Source organism: Anolis carolinensis, unplaced genomic scaffold, assembly GCF_035594765.1.
Source record: "Anolis carolinensis isolate JA03-04 unplaced genomic scaffold, rAnoCar3.1.pri scaffold_7, whole genome shotgun sequence".
Classification (NCBI taxonomy): Eukaryota; Metazoa; Chordata; class Lepidosauria; order Squamata; family Dactyloidae; genus Anolis; species Anolis carolinensis.
Window position 1 is genome coordinate 17,393,733 of NW_026943818.1, and position 22,105 is coordinate 17,415,837.

The following is a 22,105-nucleotide window of genomic DNA, read 5'->3' on the forward strand; positions in this document are numbered from 1 at the left end:
TATTATTGACACAAAGACAGAGTATGAGTCAGCAAACGAGATGTATATGCTGGATTTCGTATCACAGAATCACAAGTCGAACACTATTATTATTATTATTATTATTATTATTATTATTATTATTATTATTATTATTGTATAACACAGCAAACAAGATAGATATGCTGGATTTCGTTTCACAAAATCACAAGTCAAACACTTCCCAAGTGTTCATAATTTTGTCAATGTCTATTGTTTCCAAATGCCGGCTGAGATCTTTTGGTATGGCACCTAATGTGTCCATCACCATAGCCATAGCCAGGTCTTCTCCTTATCAGCTTTTCCTTCAATTTTGTCAAGGAACTTTCCATGCAATGTTTTGTTGTGCCAGCTGTCAGCTCTAGTTTGTAGTGCAGTTTTCTTGTACTGGTTTTTTGTCTGCTGTGCTTTGAGGAGTTTTTGATTTTTGACTTCAATCAAAGCAGGTTCTTCACATTATTATTATTATTATTATTATTATTATTATTATTATTATTATTGTTATTATGTTTATACCCCCACTTTTTCTCTCCACAAAGGAGACAGAACAGTTGGCCTTGTTGGTTGTGAGATTCCAGGAGTTGTATTAGAAAACAAAAACCCTTTTCAAATGACTGTCAGAAGGGGCAGTCTTAAAAAATGAAACGAGAAAGTGTGCGGGTGTTCGTTTTTTAACACACAAAAGGGACCACACACGCTCTCTTTATTCCAGAGTGAAAAGATGAGATTAACCGCTCTCGCGGAAGTGCCACTTTGGTGAATAGCAGTTTGTTTCCATCAGTTATATATTTGCTTAACAAACGTGATTCTATTATCACACATCAGTCAGTCCTGATACTTGAATAGGAATCACCTATTAAGGTTGCGGTTGCAGTTGCGGATGGGATGAGTCCATAAAGTGGCGGAAGGAGGAAGGAAAATCACTTAGTTGTGTTGTTTGAATTCTGTGAATACAAGGCTGCAACGCTTGGGGTGGGCTCATTGTATGTTCAAGAAGCCCAGATATCCTAGTTTTGCTGCTTCTACCCCAGGTTACATAAGTATTTGCTGAAATACATTTTTTGTTGGGCTTCAGTTCCCAGAATACCACTAGCGTAGAGATCTGGGGACTATGGTTTCCAAACTCTGCCGCCTTCCAACGTCTGTAGGTTCTGAGAAGGATCATCTGTTGTGGTTCAGTTGATGATGAAGGGGGATTTTGGTTTATGCAGGCTGACCAAAGCAAAGAAATCTCGAAGTCTCTGATGCTGGGAATGTGAAGGCTCTGGCTCTGAATTGTCAGAGAGGCCGCAGGCTAGTGAGGAAACAGAAAATAATGATAAGGGTGACCTTTCACTGGATTCAGAACATCAACAAGCTCCAGGTGTTTCGGGCAGCGAGTCAGAGGAATCTTCCTTAGACAGAGATACAATGTTGAGGTTAAAGGTTCATCGCCCCAGATGTTCCTTTAGAATAGCTGGCAAATGCGTGGGAACTCAAGGGCAGAGAAATGCCTTTTTGGCTTGTAAACACAGGTAAATACAGGAGAAGCAGAAAGAGATTTCAGACGAAGCAACGTTGATTCTTGGAAGCACATCTCCTGCCTTGTCTAAGCTCATGGAAAAGGATTTTCGTTTATGTTCATGCCTGGAAACTGTGTTTTACATTTACTCTGAAGTGCCTTGTTTTTCAGGACTAATTTCCTATATCAGAGACTTGGAATTATATTCTGCAAATTGCTTTTACTATTGGTTTACATTGCTTTTTATTAACTGCCATTGAATTTGGATGTTTGCTTTCTTTACTGCTTTTTATTCAGACTTTGCTATCTTTTATCAATAAACTGCTTAAACCTAGCCTTACGCTGGGAGGAAGGCAGGACATGTGGCAACTGCCCCGATCCTTGCGCTGTCCCCTTAGTTTGCCCATGCCTGTTCCAAACTATTCTACAAAATTTGTTTTGGATAAGAAATAAGAATAAGAAGTAATAGCACCTCGTACTCTTTTTGGTTATCTGTTTTATCCATTCAATTACAGATCCTCACCCATCTCACCAGATGAGAGACCCCACACCCAGAAATCCCACCAGAGAAAACAAGAGGGAAAAATCAAATCGTCAGCTCACCTCCGGAAGTATAAAACAGTATTTCGGTGCAACGTCAACATCCACGCCTCCGCCTGCAACGAATGTGGAGCGTATGCCCAAAACCAAATTGCTGATGGACGAGATGAACCAACTTGTTTCAATTGTTTCCCAGCAAGATGTAGTCTTGGTTGAGGTCGATGAGCCAATTGGATTGGAGACAGAAACGGTTAACTGTTCTTCTGGAAAAGCGATTCAAGAATATCCCATACCATGGCAATCCTGCGACCACGAAAACAGCGAGAATGCGGACGTTTCTGTAACAAGAGGAAACGTGGAACCTTCGACATCGGCTGCAGAAACAGGTGTCGGTGACGACAGTGTCTACTTCACACCCGAACTTTACGAGTCCGCGGAAGAAGAACAGGAATGGCTTGCTACCCCATGTGGCGACGCCGGGATAGCAAACACTTTTTTGACCGAATTTCTGAACCCGGTAGAGGAAGAAGCTGGCGTTAAAACGGGCACAGGGTGGGAAGGTGAGAGTAACGAAGATACAATCCGAGTAGCCGGAGAGAGTCCTAGGACAGGAGACATTGCGCAGGAAGGAAAGACGAGGAAAAGCAGACTTTCTCGAACACAGAAGAAAGGTGTGTCTCGCTCTCCGTTCAGTTATCGCTGAAAGCTCGGGGGGGAATTTAGTTCTCGAGTTATAATTTTTAGCTTATTTTAGGGATCAGTTTTTCCCACCGCCGGAGTGACCAATATCTAAATACAAGTCGTCCAACGCTAACTTGAAAACAACAGCAGGAGCCGGACTTTATGGCCAAAAATCTCACACGTGTTTCGGGTTGGAAATCCTAAAGTGTCCGGGTTGGAAATCCTTTCGGAAGAAAGCTGTGTCTCCTTCCGAAACGGGGAAATTAAGAAATCGTCTCTCCTTGATTTGACGGAGGTGTCTTGCTGTTTATCCTTGGTTTGTAATTACATCGTCGCGACACACGGTTTTCGGGTGAAAGCCAAGTTCGTAAAATGTTTTCATTAGTGCAATCAAGTTTACTGACCATTGCTCCAAATATATACATTTATACCCTTAAAATGATGGTAATAATAATAATAGATAATAATAAAACTTTATTTTTAACTTGCCCTCTCTCCCCGGAGGGACTCTTAGTTTGAAGAACTTAGGTATGGATTCTCAGTCAAAGATGAACATGAAATAATAACCAAATCCTAAATTTGTTGAAGGGTTGAAAGTGCAAAGAACCTATAAACGAAGAATCAGGAAGAACATCTAGGAAGTGAACACAACAGAAAAAAGGTAACATTAGATTTAAGTGTATGACAATAGCAGAAGTTTGAACTTTCTATCTGTTAGGAGAAGTTTCTCAAGTCGCTCCTGACACGAAAAAAAAATCTGTTAGCAATGTAGTATGGTGTTACGACGTAGTTGGTTCACACAAGTTTAATTAAAAATGCTTTGGGAGTAATTTGAAAGTTCAAAGTTGGAGGGAGAACAAACCATGATTTGTTGTCGAAGGTTTCATTCAGTTGCTGTGAGTTTTCTAGGCTGAGAGCATGAGACGGGGCTGAGCCTCTATCTCTCCTGAGAGGCCTTTTAGGACTAAAGGGCGGGGCTAGGGGTGGGGGCGGGGCTTCTTCCCAAGAGCATGAGACAGGGCTGAGCCTCTATACCTCTCCTGAGAGGCCTTTTAGGACTAAAGGGCGGGGCTAGGAGTGGGGGCGGGGCTTCTTCCCAAGAGCATGAGACAGGGCTGAGCCTCTATACCTCTCCTGAGAGGCCTTTTAGGACTAAAGGGCGGGGCTAGGGAAGGGGGCAGGGCCTCTTCCCAAGAGCATGAGACAGGGCTGAGCCTCTATACCTCTCCTGAGAGGCCTTTTAGGACTAAAGGGCGGGGCTAGGAGTGGGGGCGGGGCTTCTTCCCAAGAGCATGAGACAGGGCTGAGCCTCTATACCTCTCCTGAGAGGCCTTTTAGGACTAAAGGGCGGGGCTAGGGAAGGGGGCGGGGCTTCTTCCCAAGAGCATGAGACAGGGCTGAGCCTCTATACCTCTCCTAAGAGGCCTTTTAGGACTAAAGGGTGGGGCTAGGAGTGGGGGCGGGGCTTCTTCCCAAGAGCCTGAGACAGGGCTGAGCCTCTATACCTCTCCTAAGAGGCCTTTTAGGACTAAAGGGTGGGGCTAGGAGTGGGGGCGGGGCTTCTTCCCAAGAGCCTGAGACAGGGCTGAGCCTCTATACCTCTCCTAAGAGGCCTTTTAGGACTAAAGGGTGGGGCTAGGAGTGGGGGCGGGGCTTCTTCCCAAGAGCCTGAGACAGGGCTGAGCCTCTATACCTCTCCTAAGAGGCCTTTTAGGACTAAAGGGTGGGGCTAGGAGTGGGGGCGGGGCTTCTTCCCAAGAGCATGAGACAGGGCTGAGCCTCTATATCTCCCCTGTGAGGCCTTTTAGGACTAAAGGGCGGGGCTAGGGAAGGGGGCGGGGCTTCTTCCCAAGAGCATGAGACAGGGCTGAGCCTCTATATCTCCCCTGTGAGGCCTTTTAGGACTAAAGGGCGGGGCTAGGAGTGGGGGCGGGGCTTCTTCCCAAGAGCCTGAGACAGGGCTGAGCCTCTATACCTCTCCTAAGAGGCCTTTTAGGACTAAAGGGTGGGGCTAGGAGTGGGGGCGGGGCTTCTTCCCAAGAGCATGAGACAGGGCTGAGCCTCTATATCTCCCCTGTGAGGCCTTTTAGGACTAAAGGGCGGGGCTAGGGAAGGGGGCGGGGCTTCTTCCCAAGAGCATGAGACAGGGCTGAGCCTCTATATCTCCCCTGTGAGGCCTTTTAGGACTAAAGGGCGGGGCTAGGAGTGGGGGCGGGGCTTCTTCCCAAGAGCATGAGACAGGGCTGAGCCTCTATATAGCTCCCTTGAGGTGCTTGTTAGAACAGGGGGCCGGGTATAGAGGCCCCACCTCCTCTCCTAGCCCCGCCTCTTGTGTCCAGGACAGGGATAGAAGCTCAGCCCTATCTCAGTGCTCGTAACTCCGCCCATCACAGTCCCGGCCACCCATTTGTGGCCCCGCCCACCTCCCCCTCCCAGCCCTGCATAAGTTTGGGAACCACTGCACTAGATAAACATGGTTCTTATGCTACTCCCACTTTGCAAAAATCATGGAAATACCTTTTATGTCAGTACCCTCTTTATCTTTTCAGTCTATCCTGGGCAAGAAAATGACATTGGTAGATATAAAAACAATTTTTTTGGAAAAAATTGGAGGTTCACATATTATTTGGAATTCGTAAGCCGATCTTTGGGTGCAGACCTTAAATCCCAAGAACTCTTCCTAGTTTGCCACCCACATGTCCCCATTTAAAAAGCCTGGCACAAAAACACGTCTCTTGTATAATGCATGGATGTTGAGCAAGTCGCTTATTTTGATATGATAATATTTTTTATTACCAATGAAGCAATAAAATATTGATCTCAACGGGCCTGTTCTTTCAGAGTAATGACTAATTTATTTGAGCTGGAACCCGGGATTGTCGCCGGCACAGTAAGTGACGAGAGAGCAATAGGTTCGCTCTTAAAATAATTATTACAGCGTGCGTTTAGACACATTGTCCGCGGATAATGCTGGTTTAAACCCTTGCTGCTATTTTATACCGAGGAACCAAACGGTGGAAGTTGCAACTCGCAAGCTGTGGTTGTGTGGTTATCTCTCCCAAGCTGAGAAATTCTGCCTAAAATATTTGTTATTTATTTATTTATCGTGTCAGAAGCGAACCAAAGTTACAAGTTATAATGTACTCACTGTGCCCGGCCACGCGTTGCTGTGGCAAAGTGGTGGTGTTATCGGTTAAAAATGGTTGTGGAATTTTTATTTGACGTTATTTGTATTTTTTTAATTAATTTTATTGTAAGTTATCTTTTTATTTATTATATTGTATTATTTTTAGTTATTTTCTGTTATTATAGTATTTTATTGTATTAATTTTTTAGGGTTTTTAATTATTTTTTTAGTTTTTATTGGTTTGCTAGGAGACCAAGTGGGCGGAGCTTAGCCTTCTAACTGGCAGCAATTGGATAAAAGCAATTATTCCTCTCCCTCTAATTAAGACTTTATTTTTCTTTTCTTTTTGTTGTCTTGTCCTTGAGGCATGGACGAGGGGTTGTGCTGTCAATTTTCAAGGTTGTGGGATGTTTAGTTTTGTTGTTTTGTCTGGTGCCGTGATTCCATCACTCTTTTATATATATAGATTTGAAAACAAACGATCAGCTGGTTTTCCCTGGAATAGACAGTAAGAGCACCTAAAGCTTTAGAGAAGATTCATACTTGGTAAAGTGACATTGATAATCGCCTCAAAGTTTTGTCTATTTCATATGCCTATGCCAGTGATGGCCAACCTATGACACGCGTGTCAGCACTGACACGCCTAGCCATTTTTGCTGCCACATGCAGATTGATTGGATGACTATGTCTTCTGTGGCCAAATTTGGTGTGATTTGGTCCAGTGGTTTTTATGTTTACTCCATGGGAATTATGCACATTACATTTATATATATATTAAACTAGCTTTGCCCGGCCACGCGTTGCTGTGGCTTATGGGAATCCTTTGTTGGCCAGGTGGAATAGCAGTGAATAGCCTTGCAGTCTCAAAGCCTGGCCGTTTTCTGAAGTAGCTGGAGCTTTTTGTTGTATGAACGTAGAGGCATGGATGAGGGGTTGTGCTGCCAAGTTTAGTGTTTCTGGGATGTGTAGTTTTGTTGTTTTGTCCTAGGCCGAAATTTCATTACCTTATTATATATATAGATATCATTCTATTATTATTCTATTATTGTTGTAGTATATTATCATATTATTACTATTATATTATTCATTATTCATCACTATATTGAAACTAGAACAGAGAGAAATCAGCGTGGAAACTGCACGAGGTACCATAGATCGTTGTACATGGAAATAATGGTAGTTGGATAAGTGAGACTCTACTGTAATAATAAATAGAGTAAAATAATAAATGCAATAATAATACAGTATATATTATATCATTCTATTATTATTCTATTATTATTGTACTATATTATTATATTATTCATCATATTATTATATTATTCATGATTCCATTATACCCATCATAGCTGAGTGGCCACCCTTCCCTGATGACATGATATATTTGCACTTTTAGCACTTTGGCCTAGATCCTTTGAACCCAAGCCATGATTTTAACTCTTTATCTTGTATGTGGTTTTTTATGACTTGCTTTTATTGTCTGATTGATTGGTTTTATCGTTTTGTTTTTATATTGTTCTGTTCGGGCTTGGCCCCATGTAAGCCGCCCCGAGTCCCTTCGGGGAGATGGGGCGGGGTATACGAATAAAATTATTATTATTATTATTATTATTATTATTATTATTATTATTATTATTATTCATGACTACATTGAAACTAGAATAGAGAGAAATCAGCGTGGAAACTGCAAGAGTTAAAATCAGATAATCTGTATTTTATAGGCCTAAGTGAGGCCTAACTCTGCCTGTCCCCTGGGCTGAGTGGGTTGCTAGGAGACCAAGTGGGCAGAGCTTAGCCTTCTAACTGGCAGCAATTGGATGAAAACAATTATTCATTTCCCTCTAATTAGGACTTGATTTTTCTTTTCTTTTTGTTGTATGAACGTAGAGGCATGGATGAGGGGTTGTGCTGCCAAGTTTAGTGTTTCTGGGATGTGTAGTTTTGTTGTTTTGTCCTAGGCCGAAATTTCATTACCCTTTTATATATATATAGATTATACCATTCTATTATTATTCTAGTATTATTGTAGTATATTATCATATTATTACCATTATATTATTACTATATTATTCATTATTCATGACTACATTGAAACTAGAATAGAGAGAAATCAGCGTGGAAACTGCAAGAGGTCCCATAGATTGTTGTACGTGGAAATAATGGCAGTAAATAGTTTCTGATTTATTAGATACAGTTATATATTACAATTATACATTTTTGTTATTTAAACTATACATATTGTGAAATTAATGTTGTTGTTTTTTCTCAAAGTGACACACCACCCAAGTCATGCTAGGTTTTTTGGTGAATTTTGACCATCATTGTCCTACAGAATAGTTATGGGAAAGGTCTAGATTCGATGTTCTCCACCTTAGGGCCTTCAAAGGTTTTGGACTTCAATTCCCAGAAGTCTTAGCTACTTAGTCCAATGGCCAGGAATTCTGGGAACCTATCTGGAAGAGCAGAGTTTCCAACCATGGTGGTTGATTTGGTTGTAAGATATGTCCTTCAGAATAGTTAGGAGAAAGATCTAGATTCGATGTTCTCCACCTTAGGGCCTTCAAAGGTTTTGGACTTCAATTCCCAGAAGTCTTAGCTACTTAGTCCAATGGCCAGGAATTCTGGGAACCTATCTGGAAGAGCAGAGTTTCCAACCATGGTGGTTGATTTGGTTGTAAGATATGTCCTTCAGAATAGTTAGGAGAAAGATCTAGATTCGATGTTCTCCACCTTAGGGCCTTCAAAGGTTTTGGACTTCAATTCCCAGAAGTCTTAGCTACTTAGTCCAATGGCCAGGAATTCTGGGAACTTATCTGGAAGAGCAGAGTTTCCAACCATGGTGGTTGATTTGGTTGTAAGATATGTCCTTCAGAAGAGTTAGGAGAAAGATCTGGATTTGATGTTCTCCACCTTAGGGCCTTCAAAGGTTTTGGACTTCAATTCCCAGAAGTCTTAGCTACTTAAGCCAATGGCCAGGAATTCTGGGAACTTATCTGGAAGAGCAGAGTTTCCAACCATGGTGGTTGATTTCATTGTAAGAAATGTCCAACAGAAAGGTCTAGATTCGATGTTCTCCACCTTAGGGCCTTCAAGGGTTTTGGACTTCAATTCCCAGAAGCCCCAACCAGGAATTCTGGAAGTTTTCCTCCTGATTTCCTGCCAATTGGAGCCTTCCTTTGCTGAACCTGAAAGTCTAATAACTCACAGCTGAGCTTTGGATGCAGGTGATTCTTGTTCCAAGACTAAGCCTTTGTTCCTTCTCTTTGCAAACAAACTTGGCCAACTACTAGACCTCTCCTTGGACTTTTTACGTCTTGTTGTCCACACTGAGTTTGGGTTTCGCCTTCGGAGCGGCTATCTGAACGTGAGTTTGCCACCCGTCCTTTCTATTTTGCTATGTTGTTGTGTTTTCCAAAGCGTTGTTGCCAGATATTATTATTGGCCATTTTTCGATGATATCTTCTATATCAATGATGGGCAACCTTTTGCGTTTATTGTGTCAAAATTCAGCAAAAAACCTAGCATGACTTGGGTGGTGTGTCACTTTGAGAAAAAAAGCCATAATTTCACAATATATATATATAGTTTAAATAACAAAAATATATAATTGTAATATATAACTGTATTTAATAAATCAAAAACTATTTACTACCCTTATTTCCATGTATATCTATGGTACCTCTTGCAATTTCCACGCTGATTTCTCTCTATTCTAGTTTCAATGAATAATATAATAATAATAGAATAGTAATAATATAATAATATACTACAATAATAATAGAATAATAGAATGATATGTATTTACATGGTTTTATTGTAGGTATGTGTAAGTGTGTACGTATTGTATGTTTTACATGTTTTGATATGGTCAAAAGTGACTAATCAAAGAATTGTTGTTGTTGAAAAATATGTGTGTGTGTGTGTGTGTATGTATATATATATATACACAGTAGAGTCTCACTTATCCAACACTCACTTATCCAATGTTCTGGATTATCCAACGCATTTTTGTAGTCAATGTTTTCAATGCATTGTGATATTTCAGTGCCAAATTCGTAAATACAGTAATTACTACATAGCATTAATGTGTAATGAACTACTTTTTCTGTCAAATTTGTTATAAAACATGATGTTTTGGTGCTTAATTTGTAAAATCATAACCTAATTTGATGTTTAATAGGCTTTTCCTTAGTCCCTCCTTATTATCCAAGATATTCGCTTATCTAAGCTTCTGCCGGCCCGTTTATCTTGGATAATGAGACAAACTAAGGCCCGTGGGCTGGATGCGGCCCTCCAAGGTCATTGACCTTGTCCTAAACTTTAGACTCAGGGTTGACCTAAGTCTACCTTGTTTTTGTAGGTCTCTTTGCTTAGCTATGGTCTTATGAGACCACCTAGATGGCTTTTGGAGGTCTCTTTACTTAGCTATGGTCTTATGAGGTTGTCTAGAAAGTCTTTGAAGGTCTGTTTGCTTATCTATGGTCTTATGAGGTTGTCTAGATGGGCTTTGAAGGTCTCTTTGCTTATCTATGGTCTTATGAGGTGGTCTAGATGGGCTTTGAAGGTCTCTTTGCTTATCTATGGTCTTATGAGGTGGTCTAGATGGGCTTTGAAGGTCTCTTTGCTTATCTATGGTCTTATGAGGTGGTCTAGATGGGCTTTGAAGGTCTCTTTGCTTATCTATGGTCTTATGAGGTGGTCTAGATGGGCTTTGAAGGTCTCTTTGCTTATCTATGGTCTTATGAGGTTGTCTAGATGGGCTTTGAAGGTCTCTTTGCTTATCTATGGTCTTGTGAGGTTGTCTAGATGGTCTTTGGAGGTCTCTTTGTTTATCTATGGTCTTATGAGGTTGTCTAGATGGTATTTGAAGGTCTCTTTGCTTAGCTATGGCCTTATGAGACCATCTCGATGGCTTTTGGAGGCCACTTTCCTTACCTATAGTCCTATGAGACCATCTAGATGGCTTTTGAGGGTCCCTTTCCTTATCTATGATCTTCTAATGGCCTGATGACCATGCGCTGAATAGGATCTATCCGGTGAGAACTTGCTTTCCGTTTCCGTTATTTGTTGCTTTGTTGGGTTTGTTTCAACTGTACGTTATTTAGTACTTAGCATAATTTTATAAGCATAGGCAGTTCAATAAAGGTGGCTTGTGAAGTTTCGCCGGGCCTGAAATAAAAATTGGATTTTTTAAAAGCTCCTTTAAAGGGGTACCGGAAAGAGACAAAACCTGTTTAACCATACCTCCCGTAATGGGAGATTTGAGCTGTCAGGGAACCAAAAACGATCGAAAAAATGTGGATTTGTGCCTGAAATCCGACCTTCTGCCATAAAACGGCATTTAGACAGACGTCTGTGAGAGTCCGCCGTAAAACCGGCTCGCTTTTGGCATGATACCTTTAAAATTCTAGGGTATTGTATGTTTACGAGGGGAAAAGATACAGGAAAAGGCTAGAAGAATTTCAGACATTGTTGACATACGGAATTGACTTCAGGTCTTTTCTTGCCTTCTTGAAAGTAGGTTGAGGTTTTAAAAAATATCCATTTCCTTCACTGCTTTTAGTGATTTGGTTCGGAGACTAATAGGAAGTTAAAATACGTGGGATCGAAGTGTTGGAGACATTGGCAGCCTAAGACTTTTTGCTGCCTGAAGATGACAATCCTCATAAGTAGCAACCAAGGGTATAAAATGAGAATATTATTCCTCTATTAAGCCTTCAACGCCCTTTGGATTTTCTTTCTAGCATTACAGGCCCTTAATAAAAGTTCAATTTGATTGACTTACTTGATTTTGCATTTACTTATCAATTTTTAGTCGTTTGGCACTGGTATTTTGCAATTGGAAATAGTGTATTTTTCAATTAAGTTCAATTTGAATGACGTACTTGATCTTGCATTGACTTCCTTATCACTGTTGAGTAGTTTAGCACAAGTATTTTGCACTTGGAAAGAGTGCATTTTTCAATTAAGTTCAATTTGATTGATGTACTTGATCTTGCATTGACTTCCTTATCACTGTTGAGTAGTTTGGCACAAGTATTTTGCACTTGGAAAGAGTGCATTTTTCAATTAAGTTCAATTTGATTGACTTACTTGATTTTGCATTGACTTCCTTATCACTGTTGAGTAGTTTGGCACAGGTATTTTGCGCTTGGAAAGAGTGTATTTTTCAATTAAGTTGCTCACTAAAAATGGATTCGTTTGGGTTATTTTCATTATATATACTCGAGTATAAGCCTAGTTTTTCAGCCCTTTTTTTAAGACTGAAAAAGCCCCCCACGGCTTATACTCGGGTGAGGGTCCTGGTTGGCTTATATTTGGGTCAGCTTAATACTCGAGAATATATGGTACATTTATTATTTTTCTCTATTATTATTGGTATTATTACATTTATTATTTTTCTCTATTATTGGCATTATTACATTTATTATTTTTCTCTATTATTATTGGTATTATTACGTTTATTATTTTTCTCTAGTATTGTTGCTACTATTACATGTATTCTACTCTACTTCTATTATTGTTATTAATAGATTAATTATTTCACTCTGTTCTTATTATTATTGCATTTATTATTTTATTCTATTTATTATTACATGTATTATTTTCCTGTATTATTATTATTATTATTACATGTATTATTTTTCTCTATTATTATTGGTATTATTACGTTTATTATTTTTCTCTAGTATTGTTGCTACTATTACATGTATTCTACTCTACTTCTATTATTGTTATTAATAGATTAATTATTTCACTCTGTTCTTATTATTATTGCATTTATTATTTTATTCTATTTATTATTACATGTATTATTTTCCTGTATTATTATTATTATTATTACATGTATTTTTCTCTATTACTATTGGTATTATTACATTTATTTTTTTCTCTAGTATTTTTGCTATTATTACATTTATTTTACTCTATTTTTATTATTATTATTAATACATTTATTATTTCACTCTGATCTTATTATTGCATTTATATCCCGCCACCATCTCCCCACGGGGACTCGGGGCGGCTTATATGGGGCAGTGGCCCAAACAACATAAGAACAAAATATAAGCAACTACTAGGCAACTGTTTTTGAACTGCTAGGTTCAAAAACATGCAAACGTGAGTAGATAAATAGGTACTACTTTGGCGGGAAAGGCATAAAGAAGCTTCAAGCAATCATGCTGGTCACACATGCAGTTTTTTATCGTAAAATTAGGTGTCTCGGCTTATATTCAGGTCGGCTTATACTCAAGTATAAGATAATAGATATATAGATATTTTTTTTTTAGTTGAGGGTTTGTAAACCATTGTTGATTAGACTTTCAGCCGTCCGGACCGGAGGCCTTCTCTCTTTTTCTTTCTTTTTCTCGCTCTCTTTTCAATCTAACAGGACGCTGTTTTGTTTGTCGCCTTGGCACATTTGGCAAACTTTTAGCTTAATGCGCCTTTTGGGAATTCCAGTCTGACCTCAATCTCCGCAAAGCCTTAAGCGTCGACGTGAGCGAGGCGTGCGGGGAGGTGGCGTCGTCGGCGGACTGTATATTTGTTATCGCATGTTAATCAGATTCATCATTCTGTTTAATAAAGATTTCATCTGCCACGCGAATGCATAATCGCTCGCGTCTGAGCGGCCGGCCTTTGTCTTGAGCAGATTACAAAACTGTCAGGCCAGGAAGAAAAAAAAAATGACTACCTTATTAATTTGTCCATTATGTGTTTTCCAGCAGATTGGGCCTCATTATTATGCAAACCTATTAGACGAGGCAAATACCCCAGAAGTAGCTCATTAATGTTTCGTCCTCTTGGTTTGCAACAGATTTTTGGATTGGGGAGTGTGCGGGAAATAATTGCTAATTATGTCGGGTGCAATGGTACAGTATGTGGTCTTGGTTGTACGAGGGTTGAATGAAAAGTCATGCCTCCGCCTTCGTTACTTGGGTTCGAAGAATAAGCATAAGTCTTCGACGCGGTCTGAATTACGGCTCTTGTATTAGGTCAGGTGGATGAATGGCATTGTTTTAAACTTTGCATATTGTATTTTAGGACTGTTTTAACTGTTTTAAGATTTTAGTTCATTGTATATCCGTGTAACGGCAACAATTGCCACTTGTAAGCCGCCCTGAGTCCCCTCGGGTGAGAAGGGCGGGGTATAAATAATTGGAATAAATAAATTGGATGGGAATATTTTAATAAATCAAATCCTGAGAACGTGCTCTTTAACAACCACTATTCACTTTTTCACATCATCACCAGACCATTGGATATATTTCGGCCAACAATGAACTAGCTTTCTGAAGCCGTCACGGAAGACGTCTACACTCTGTTTCTGCAACCAGTGTCTCGCAGTCCCCATCGATAGCCAAGCAAAGCAATCATGTGACCCACATGTTCTTGTGAAATGCCGATTATGCTTGGAATTTTACTCTGAGTGATACCACGATCATACGGACAATCTGTAAACCTTTTCCTTGTGGAACTCAGTGGTTGCTGTCACAGGACGGCCAACTCTTTGTCTGTCACGCAAGTCAGATGTTCCCACCTCAACATCTTTAAACTTACTTGTCCAACAACACACAGGACTCACATCAACACAATCATCATAAACAGCTTGCATTCTCTGGTGAATCTCCTTTGCTGTCAATAATTCAATGATTGCACATTGCTTAAGTCGCATTGACAATTAACAACACAACTGTTCAATGCTAAGGCTTCCTGGTCTGCGCAGGGTTCCATACTTCGCACTTTAACAACACAACCGTTCAATGCTAAGGCTTCCCTGTCTACGCAGGGTTCCATACTTTGCACTTTAACAACACAACCGTTCAATGCTAAGGCTTCCTGGTCTGCGCAGGGTTCCATACTTTGCACTTTAACAACACAACCGTTCAATGCTAAGGCTTCCCTGTCTACGCAGGGTTCCATACTTTGCACTTTAACAACACAACCGTTCAATGCTAAGGCTTCCCTCCAAATGGAACTGTAGAGGAGAGTCTACTGAAAAAGCCAGGACTGCCACCTGTTGAATTACGAAGGCGGAGGCATTACTTTTCATTCAACCCTTGTATGTTTGGAGAACGTCACCGAATACTGCACAGAGCTGGGATCGTGCAGAAGTGAGTCCCAGAAAGAAACGTTTACACTTCCTTGCTTGTTTGCCTTCCGTTTTCAAGCCTCCGGTTCCGCGAAGCATAATTAGGGCAGATCGGGATTATTGTACGACACCGCTTCCCCTTTTCAAAGCAGCCGAGGACGAGATGTCAAGATAATGAACGAAAATATCCATCAACAAGTAAACACGAGGCAACGGTAAAGTGTTGCCTCCGAGGAAGAAATCAAATCCCGTCGTGGGTTTCTTACGTTAAACTCGGCCACATAGTTTTCTGTCACGTTTTTCAATAGTTATTTTTTCATGGTTTTGTGTCCTGCGTATTCGTTCGCATCACGGTTTTTAATAGTTATGTTTTGTTATTATTTTAACCAGCTGTCTCCCCTGTCGGCCCCGCAAAGCTGTATAATTCCCCGTGAAATATCTACGTGCCAAGAAAATTAAATGTACGGATTTGGCAATCATCTGCGGTTTGACAACTTTGCCCCTAAGTGCGTAATTGGTTTAAGCCGGGCGGTGCTTCGTACTTGATCCCGGAGCGCATCTCCTGTAATCTGTCTGCCGGCGTAGCTGATAAGACTTGGCCGCGACCGAAGTTTTTGCAGCGCCCGCCCGGAATGAAATCCTGATCCGCTAAGGTTTTCAGCTGCGGATTTAGCCCAATAAGCTGGTTTAGGAAATTGTGCGAGTAGACAAATTGAGGAGGAGACCAACTTCTTTTTTTAACAAAAAAGATGTGATGAAAACCATTAGGTCGGCTTAGATTATTATTATTTTTTGGAACTATATTTCTCTCATCTTCTCGCCCATTAGTCTAATTGCCAACCTGCAATTCAATTTTATCTGTAACTAGTGATGCCTGAGTTATTAGAAAAAGGCGTTCGTTTGGTATTATTTGGGACTAACTGTGCCTGACCACGCGTTGCTGTGGCTAGGACTTAATTTTTCTTTTCTTTTTGTTATATGAATGTAGAGGCGTGGATGAGAGGTTGTGCTGTCAATTTTCGATGTTGTGGGGCATTTAGTTTAGTTGTTTTGTCCGGTGCCGTGATTCCATTACCCTTTTATATATATAGATGTTAGGTAATAGGCAATATCACAATCTCCGTCATTGGCTCTCTGGATAATTGTGAACTACTACTCCCAGATAATAGGCAATTTCACAATCTCCGTCATTGGCTCTATGGATAATTCTGAACTACAACTCCGAGATAATAGGCAATATCACAATCTCCGTCGTTGGCTGAATTCAGTACTCTCTGGATAATTGTGAACTACAACTCCGAGATAATAGGCAATATCACAATCTCCGTTGTTGGCTGTTGATAAGGGTGAACTACAACTCCGAGATAATAGGCAATTTCACAATCTCCGTCATTGGCTCTATGGATAATTCTGAACTACAACTCCGAGATAATAGGCAATATCACAATTTCCGTCGTTGGCTGAATTCAGTACTCAATGGATAATTGTGAACTACAACTCCGAGATAATAGGCAATATCACAATCTCCGTTGTTGGCTATGGATAAGGGTGAACTACAACTCCCAGATAATAGGCAATATCACAATCTCCGTCATTGGCTCTCTGGATAATTGTGAACTACAACTCTGAGATAATAGGCAATATCACAATCTCTATCATTGGCTGGATTCAGGGCTCTCTGGATAACGGTAAACTACAACTCCGAGATAATAGGCAATATCACAATCTCCGTCGTCGGTTCTATGGATAATTGTGAACTACAACTCCCAGATAATAGGCAATATCACAATCTCCGTCGGTTCTATGGATAATTGTGAACTACAACTCCCAGATAATAGGCAATATCACAATCTCTGTTGTTGGCTGGATTCAGTGCTCTCTGGATAAGGGTGAACTACAACTCCCAGATATCCAAGGCAATCACCCCCAAACCCTGCCAGTATTTGCAGTTGGCCATGTTGAGTCTGTGTGGTAAATTTGATCTAGATCCATCATTGGCAGGATTCATGGCTGTTTGGATAAAACAAATCCAATAATAATAATAATAATAATAATAATAATAATAATTGTTATTATTATCACAACAACATAGTATGACACAGAAAATTATTATTATTATTATTATTATTATTATTATTATTATTATTATGACTCTGAAGAAAGGGAAGGAAGCCCTGCCCACCTGGCTGATGTCACCAAGTTTCCGGGAGAACCTCTGCGCATGCGCGGTTAGTAATTTTTGGTTTTGGGGGTTTTTCTGTAACTTTGACCTAATTTTTTTAGGGTTTTTTAATTGAAAGACCTAGATTGGATGACAGTGTCTTTTGTGGCCAAGTTTGGTGCGATTTGCTCCAGTGGTTTTGTTGTTTACTCCATGGCAATTACGCACATTACATTTATATATATAGAGATTGAGATCTACCAGTCTTTGCTCTCAATTTTCCCTGAGATTAAGTCAACTCTCTTCCAGTCTCATATCTAGAGGTGGAGATGGAAATACTTGGAGCTTCCTATTGGGATCTTGAGTTGGCCACTGGAGGCTAATATTTGATTCATTTTGGGATAATACTTTTCTAGCAAAACAAGGAAACTGCTCACTTCCTTTGTCTCTGTAATAGAGGAACCTCTCTCTGAGCTTCTTAAGCAAAGGCCCTTCAGCAACCAGGAGCCGTCACCCGATTTATTTATTTACCTTCTGGATTTGCATGCTGCCCTTCAAAACAAATGTTTCCGGGCCAGTTGACAACAATAACATCAGGAAGCATCAGTGTCAAAGCGTCAATTAAAGCGGCCGCAGAAATGATAAGACAGCCTGTCCAAAGCAGCTTTCAAACTCTCATTTTCCAGAGAATAAAAAACAGGAAGGTTTAAGTTTTATTGACTGTATATACTCGAGTATAAGCCTAGTTTTTCAGCCTTTTTTAAGACTGAAAAAGCCCCCCTCAGCTTATACTCGGGTGAGGGTCCTGGTTGGCTTATATTTGGGTCTGCTTATACTCGAGAATATATGGTACATTTATTATTTTTCTCTATTATTATTGGTATTACATTTATTATTTTTCTCTATTATTGGTATTACATTTGTTATTTTTCTCTATTATTGTTGCTACTATTACATTTATTTTACTCTATTTTTATTAGTAGTATTAATACATTTTTATTTCACTCTGATCTTATTATTATTACATTTATTATTTTCTCTATTATTATTGGTATTGTTACATTTATTATTTTTCTCTATTATTGGTATTACATTTGTTATTTTTCTCTATTATTGTTGCTACTATTACATTTATTTTACTCTATTTTTATTAGTAGTATTAATACATTTTTATTTCACTCTGATCTTATTATTATTACATTTATTATTTTTCTCTATTATTGTTGCTACTATTATATTTATTTTTTTACTCTTTATTATTACATGTATTATTTTCCTGTATTTATTATTATTATTATTATAAATATTACATGTATTATTTTTCTCTAATATTATTGGTATTATTACATTTATTATTTTTCTCTAGTATTGTTGGTATTATTACATTTATTTTACTCTATTTTTATTATTAGTATTAATACAAATATTATTTCATAGAATCATAGAATAGTAGAGTTGGAAGAGACCTCATGGGCCATCCAGTCCAATAAGATTCACTCTGATCTTTTTATTGTTATTATTATTATTATTATTATTATTATTATTATTATTATTATTACATTTATTATTTTACTCTATTATTGTTGCTACTATTACCATTATTTTACTCTATTATTATTATTATTATTATTATTATTAATACATTTATTATTTCACTCTGATATTATTATTATTATTGCCTTTATTATTTTACTCTATTTATTATTACATGTATTATTTTCCTGTATTTATTATTATTTATTACATGTATTATCTTACTCTATTCTTATTAAAAGGATACATAAGCACATTTACATTGAAGAAGATGAGACTAATGATTTGATCAGAGTTGGACAGTCTTATCTTAAATTTGAGCTTGATGTAAATATTCAGAAACATTGAACCTACTGATGCCTCAATTCATGTAATTTTATTGGTATCTATTTTTATTTATGAAATTTACCATAAATAAAAATACCACCTCGGCTTATACTGGAGTCGATGTTTTCTCAGTTTTTTTGTGGTAAAATTAGGTGCCTCGGCTTATATTCGGGTATATAGTATACTATAGTATAGTATAGTATCTATTTTTATTTCTGAAGTTTACCACTCTTGGCTTATACTGGAGTCAATGTTTTCCCAGGTTTTTTTGTGGCTTATATTCGGGTCGGCTTATAGTCGAGTATATACGGTAATGTAATTTTATTGGTATCTATTTCTATTTCTGAAGTTTACCACTCTTGGCTTATACTGGAGTCAATGTTTTCCCAGGTTTTTTTGTGGCTTATATTCGGGTCGGCTTATAGTCGAGTATATACGGTAATGTAATTTTATTGGTATCTATTTCTATTTCTGAAGTTTACCACTCTTGGCTTATACTGGAGTCAATGTTTTCCCAGGTTTTTTTGTGGCTTATATTCGGGTCGGCTTATAGTCGAGTATATACGGTAATGTAATTTTGTTGGTATCTATTTCTGTTTCTGAAATTTACCACTCTTGGCTTATACTGGAGTCAATGTTTTCCCAGGTTTTTTTGTGGCTTATATTCGGGTCGGCTTATAGTCGAGTATATACGGTAATGTAATTTTGTTGGTATCTACTATTTAAATATTAAAGTAATATTTTGACGCCGCTTGAATCAGAAGAAACAGAGCTCTTGCTAGAAGTAGGGCTTTTTTTTCATCCCGCCAAGTTCAGTTTGAAAGAGTTTGGTAGCAGATGCAGAGATTAGAAAATGCAAGATTTCTAATTGTCCTATATCTTAATGGTCGTTTTATTCTGATTTATGATATGCCGCCTGAGCCCAGCTGCCACTCACTCTGCTATTGTTGCCTGAACAAAGCCTTCTTTGTGAACAAACACCTCTTTGTTGCCATTATGGAAAGTATCTGAGCCGTTGTTGGTGTGATTTCTACACAATGGGATTATTTCCCGCATTTAGAGACTCCGCAAAAACACGAGACCTGCTTGATTCATTGTATTGAGCGCACTCGTCCTTTTTTGCCACTGCCCACAAGGAAGGAAGGAAGGAATTATATATATATGTATAATTACTATTATTATTATTATTATTATTATTATTATTATTATTATCAACACAACGACGTTGTATGGCACAGCAAACAAGATAGATATGCTGGATTTCGTTTCGCAAAACCACAAGTCGAACACTTCCCAAGTGTCTAGGACTGTGTGATGTATATTATTATTATTATTACTATTATTATTATTATTATTATTATTATTATCAACACAACGACGTTGTATGGCACAGCAAACAACATAGATATGCTGGATTTCGTTTCACAAAACCACAAGTCGAACACTTCCCAAGTGTCTAGGACTGTGTGATGTATTATTATTATTATTATTATTATTATTATTATTATTATTATTATTATTATATTATGACACAGCAAACAAGACAGACATGCTGGACTTCGTGTCACAAAATCACAAGTCGAACACTTGCCAAGTGTCTAGGACTGTGTGATGTATTATTATTATTGTTGTTGTTGTTGTTGTTATTGTATGGCACAGCAAACAAGATAGATATGCTGGATTTCGTATCACAAAATCACAAGTCGAACACTTCCCAAGTGTCTAGGACTGTGTGATGTATTTTCTGATGATGTGTGCAGATCCCAGTAGGGTGGCCTTTTGCAGTTGGTGATTTTGTCAATGTCTATTGTTTCCAAATCCCGGCTGAGATCTTTTGGCACGGCACCCAGTGTTCCCATCACCACCGGGACCACCTGCACTGGTTTCTGCCAGAGTCTTTGAAGTTCAATCTTGAGGTCCTGATAGCGGCTGAGTTTTTCCTGTTGTTTTTCGTCAATGCGACTGTCACCTGGGATGGCGACATCAATGATCCAAACCTTGTTCTTTTCCACAACTGTGATGTCTGGTGTGTTGTGTTCCAGAACTTTGTCAGTCTGGATCCGGAAGTCCCACAGTATCTTTGCGTGCTCATTTTCCAAGACTTTTGCAGGTTTGTGATCCCACCAGTTCTTTGCTGCTGGGAGGTGGTCCTTGAGGCATAAGTTCCAATGAATCCTTTGGGCCACATAGTTGTGCCTCTGTTTGTAGTCTGTCTGTGCAATTTTCTTACAGCAGCTGAGGATATGATCCATGGTTTCGTCGGTTTCCCTGCACAGTCTGCATTTTGGGTCATCAGCTGATTTTTCAATCTTGGCCTGAATTGCCTTTGTCCTGATGTCTTGCTCCTGGGCTGCAAGGATCAGGCCTTCTGTCTCCTTCTTCAGGGTCCCATTCGTGAGCCAGAGCCAGGTCTTCTCCTTATCAGCTTTTCCTTCAATTTTGTCAAGGAACTTTCCATGCAATGTTTTGTTGTGCCAGCTGTCAGCTCTAGTTTGTAGTGCGGTTTTCTTGTACTGGTTTTTTGTCTGCTGTGCTTTGAGGAGTTTTATTATTAGTATTATTATTATTATTATTATTATTATTATTATTATTATTATTATTACTAGCTGTTCCCGGCCACGCGTTGCTGTGGCTTATGGGAATCATTTGTTGGCCAGGTGGAATAGCAGTGAATAGCCTTGCAGCCTCAAAGCCTGGCCGTTTTCTTCTGGAAGGGCTTTGAGTCTACACTGCCACATAATCCAGTTCAAATCAGATAATCTGTATTTTATAGGCAGTGTGAGAGAGGCTTGAGTGATGATGCCCTGAGCTCCATTGTTGCTGCGTGGGTTGCTAGGAGACGAAGTGGGTGGGGCCTACCCTTCAAACTGACAGCTAGGGGGGAAAACGGCTTTTCCTGTTCCTCTAATTTGGACTTTATTTTTCTAGGTTTTTTTTTTTAATTTAAAGACACAGATTGGATGACTATGTCTTTTGTGGCCACGTTTGGTGTCATTTGGTTCAGTGGTTTTGTTGTTTACTCCATGGGAAAAACGCACGTTATGTTTTTATATATATAGACTAGCTTTGCCCGGCCACGCGTTGCTGTGGCTTATGGGAATCCTTTGTTGGCCAGGTGGAATAGAA

The 22,105-nt window shown here is 39.1% G+C and overlaps 1 protein-coding gene across 4 annotated transcripts in view; it reads left to right on the top strand.

Moving 5' to 3' along the window:
• Positions 1-22,105, top strand: part of brip1 (BRCA1 interacting helicase 1) — a 192,726-nt gene that overhangs the window by 102,990 nt on the left and 67,631 nt on the right. For 2 of the 4 annotated variants that reach the window (XR_010000101.1, XR_010000102.1), the window contains exons 20-21: positions 2,035-2,730; positions 3,329-3,401. Coding sequence is in view for 2 of the 4 variants with exons in the window: in XM_062959249.1 (XP_062815319.1) it covers positions 2,035-2,730; positions 3,329-3,378 (746 nt within the window). In the remaining 2 variants the exon portion in view is untranslated. Of the gene's footprint in view, positions 1-2,034; positions 3,230-3,328; positions 3,789-22,105 lie in introns of those variants that run through there. The other 2 variants (XM_062959249.1, XM_062959250.1) reach the window with 2 other exon arrangements.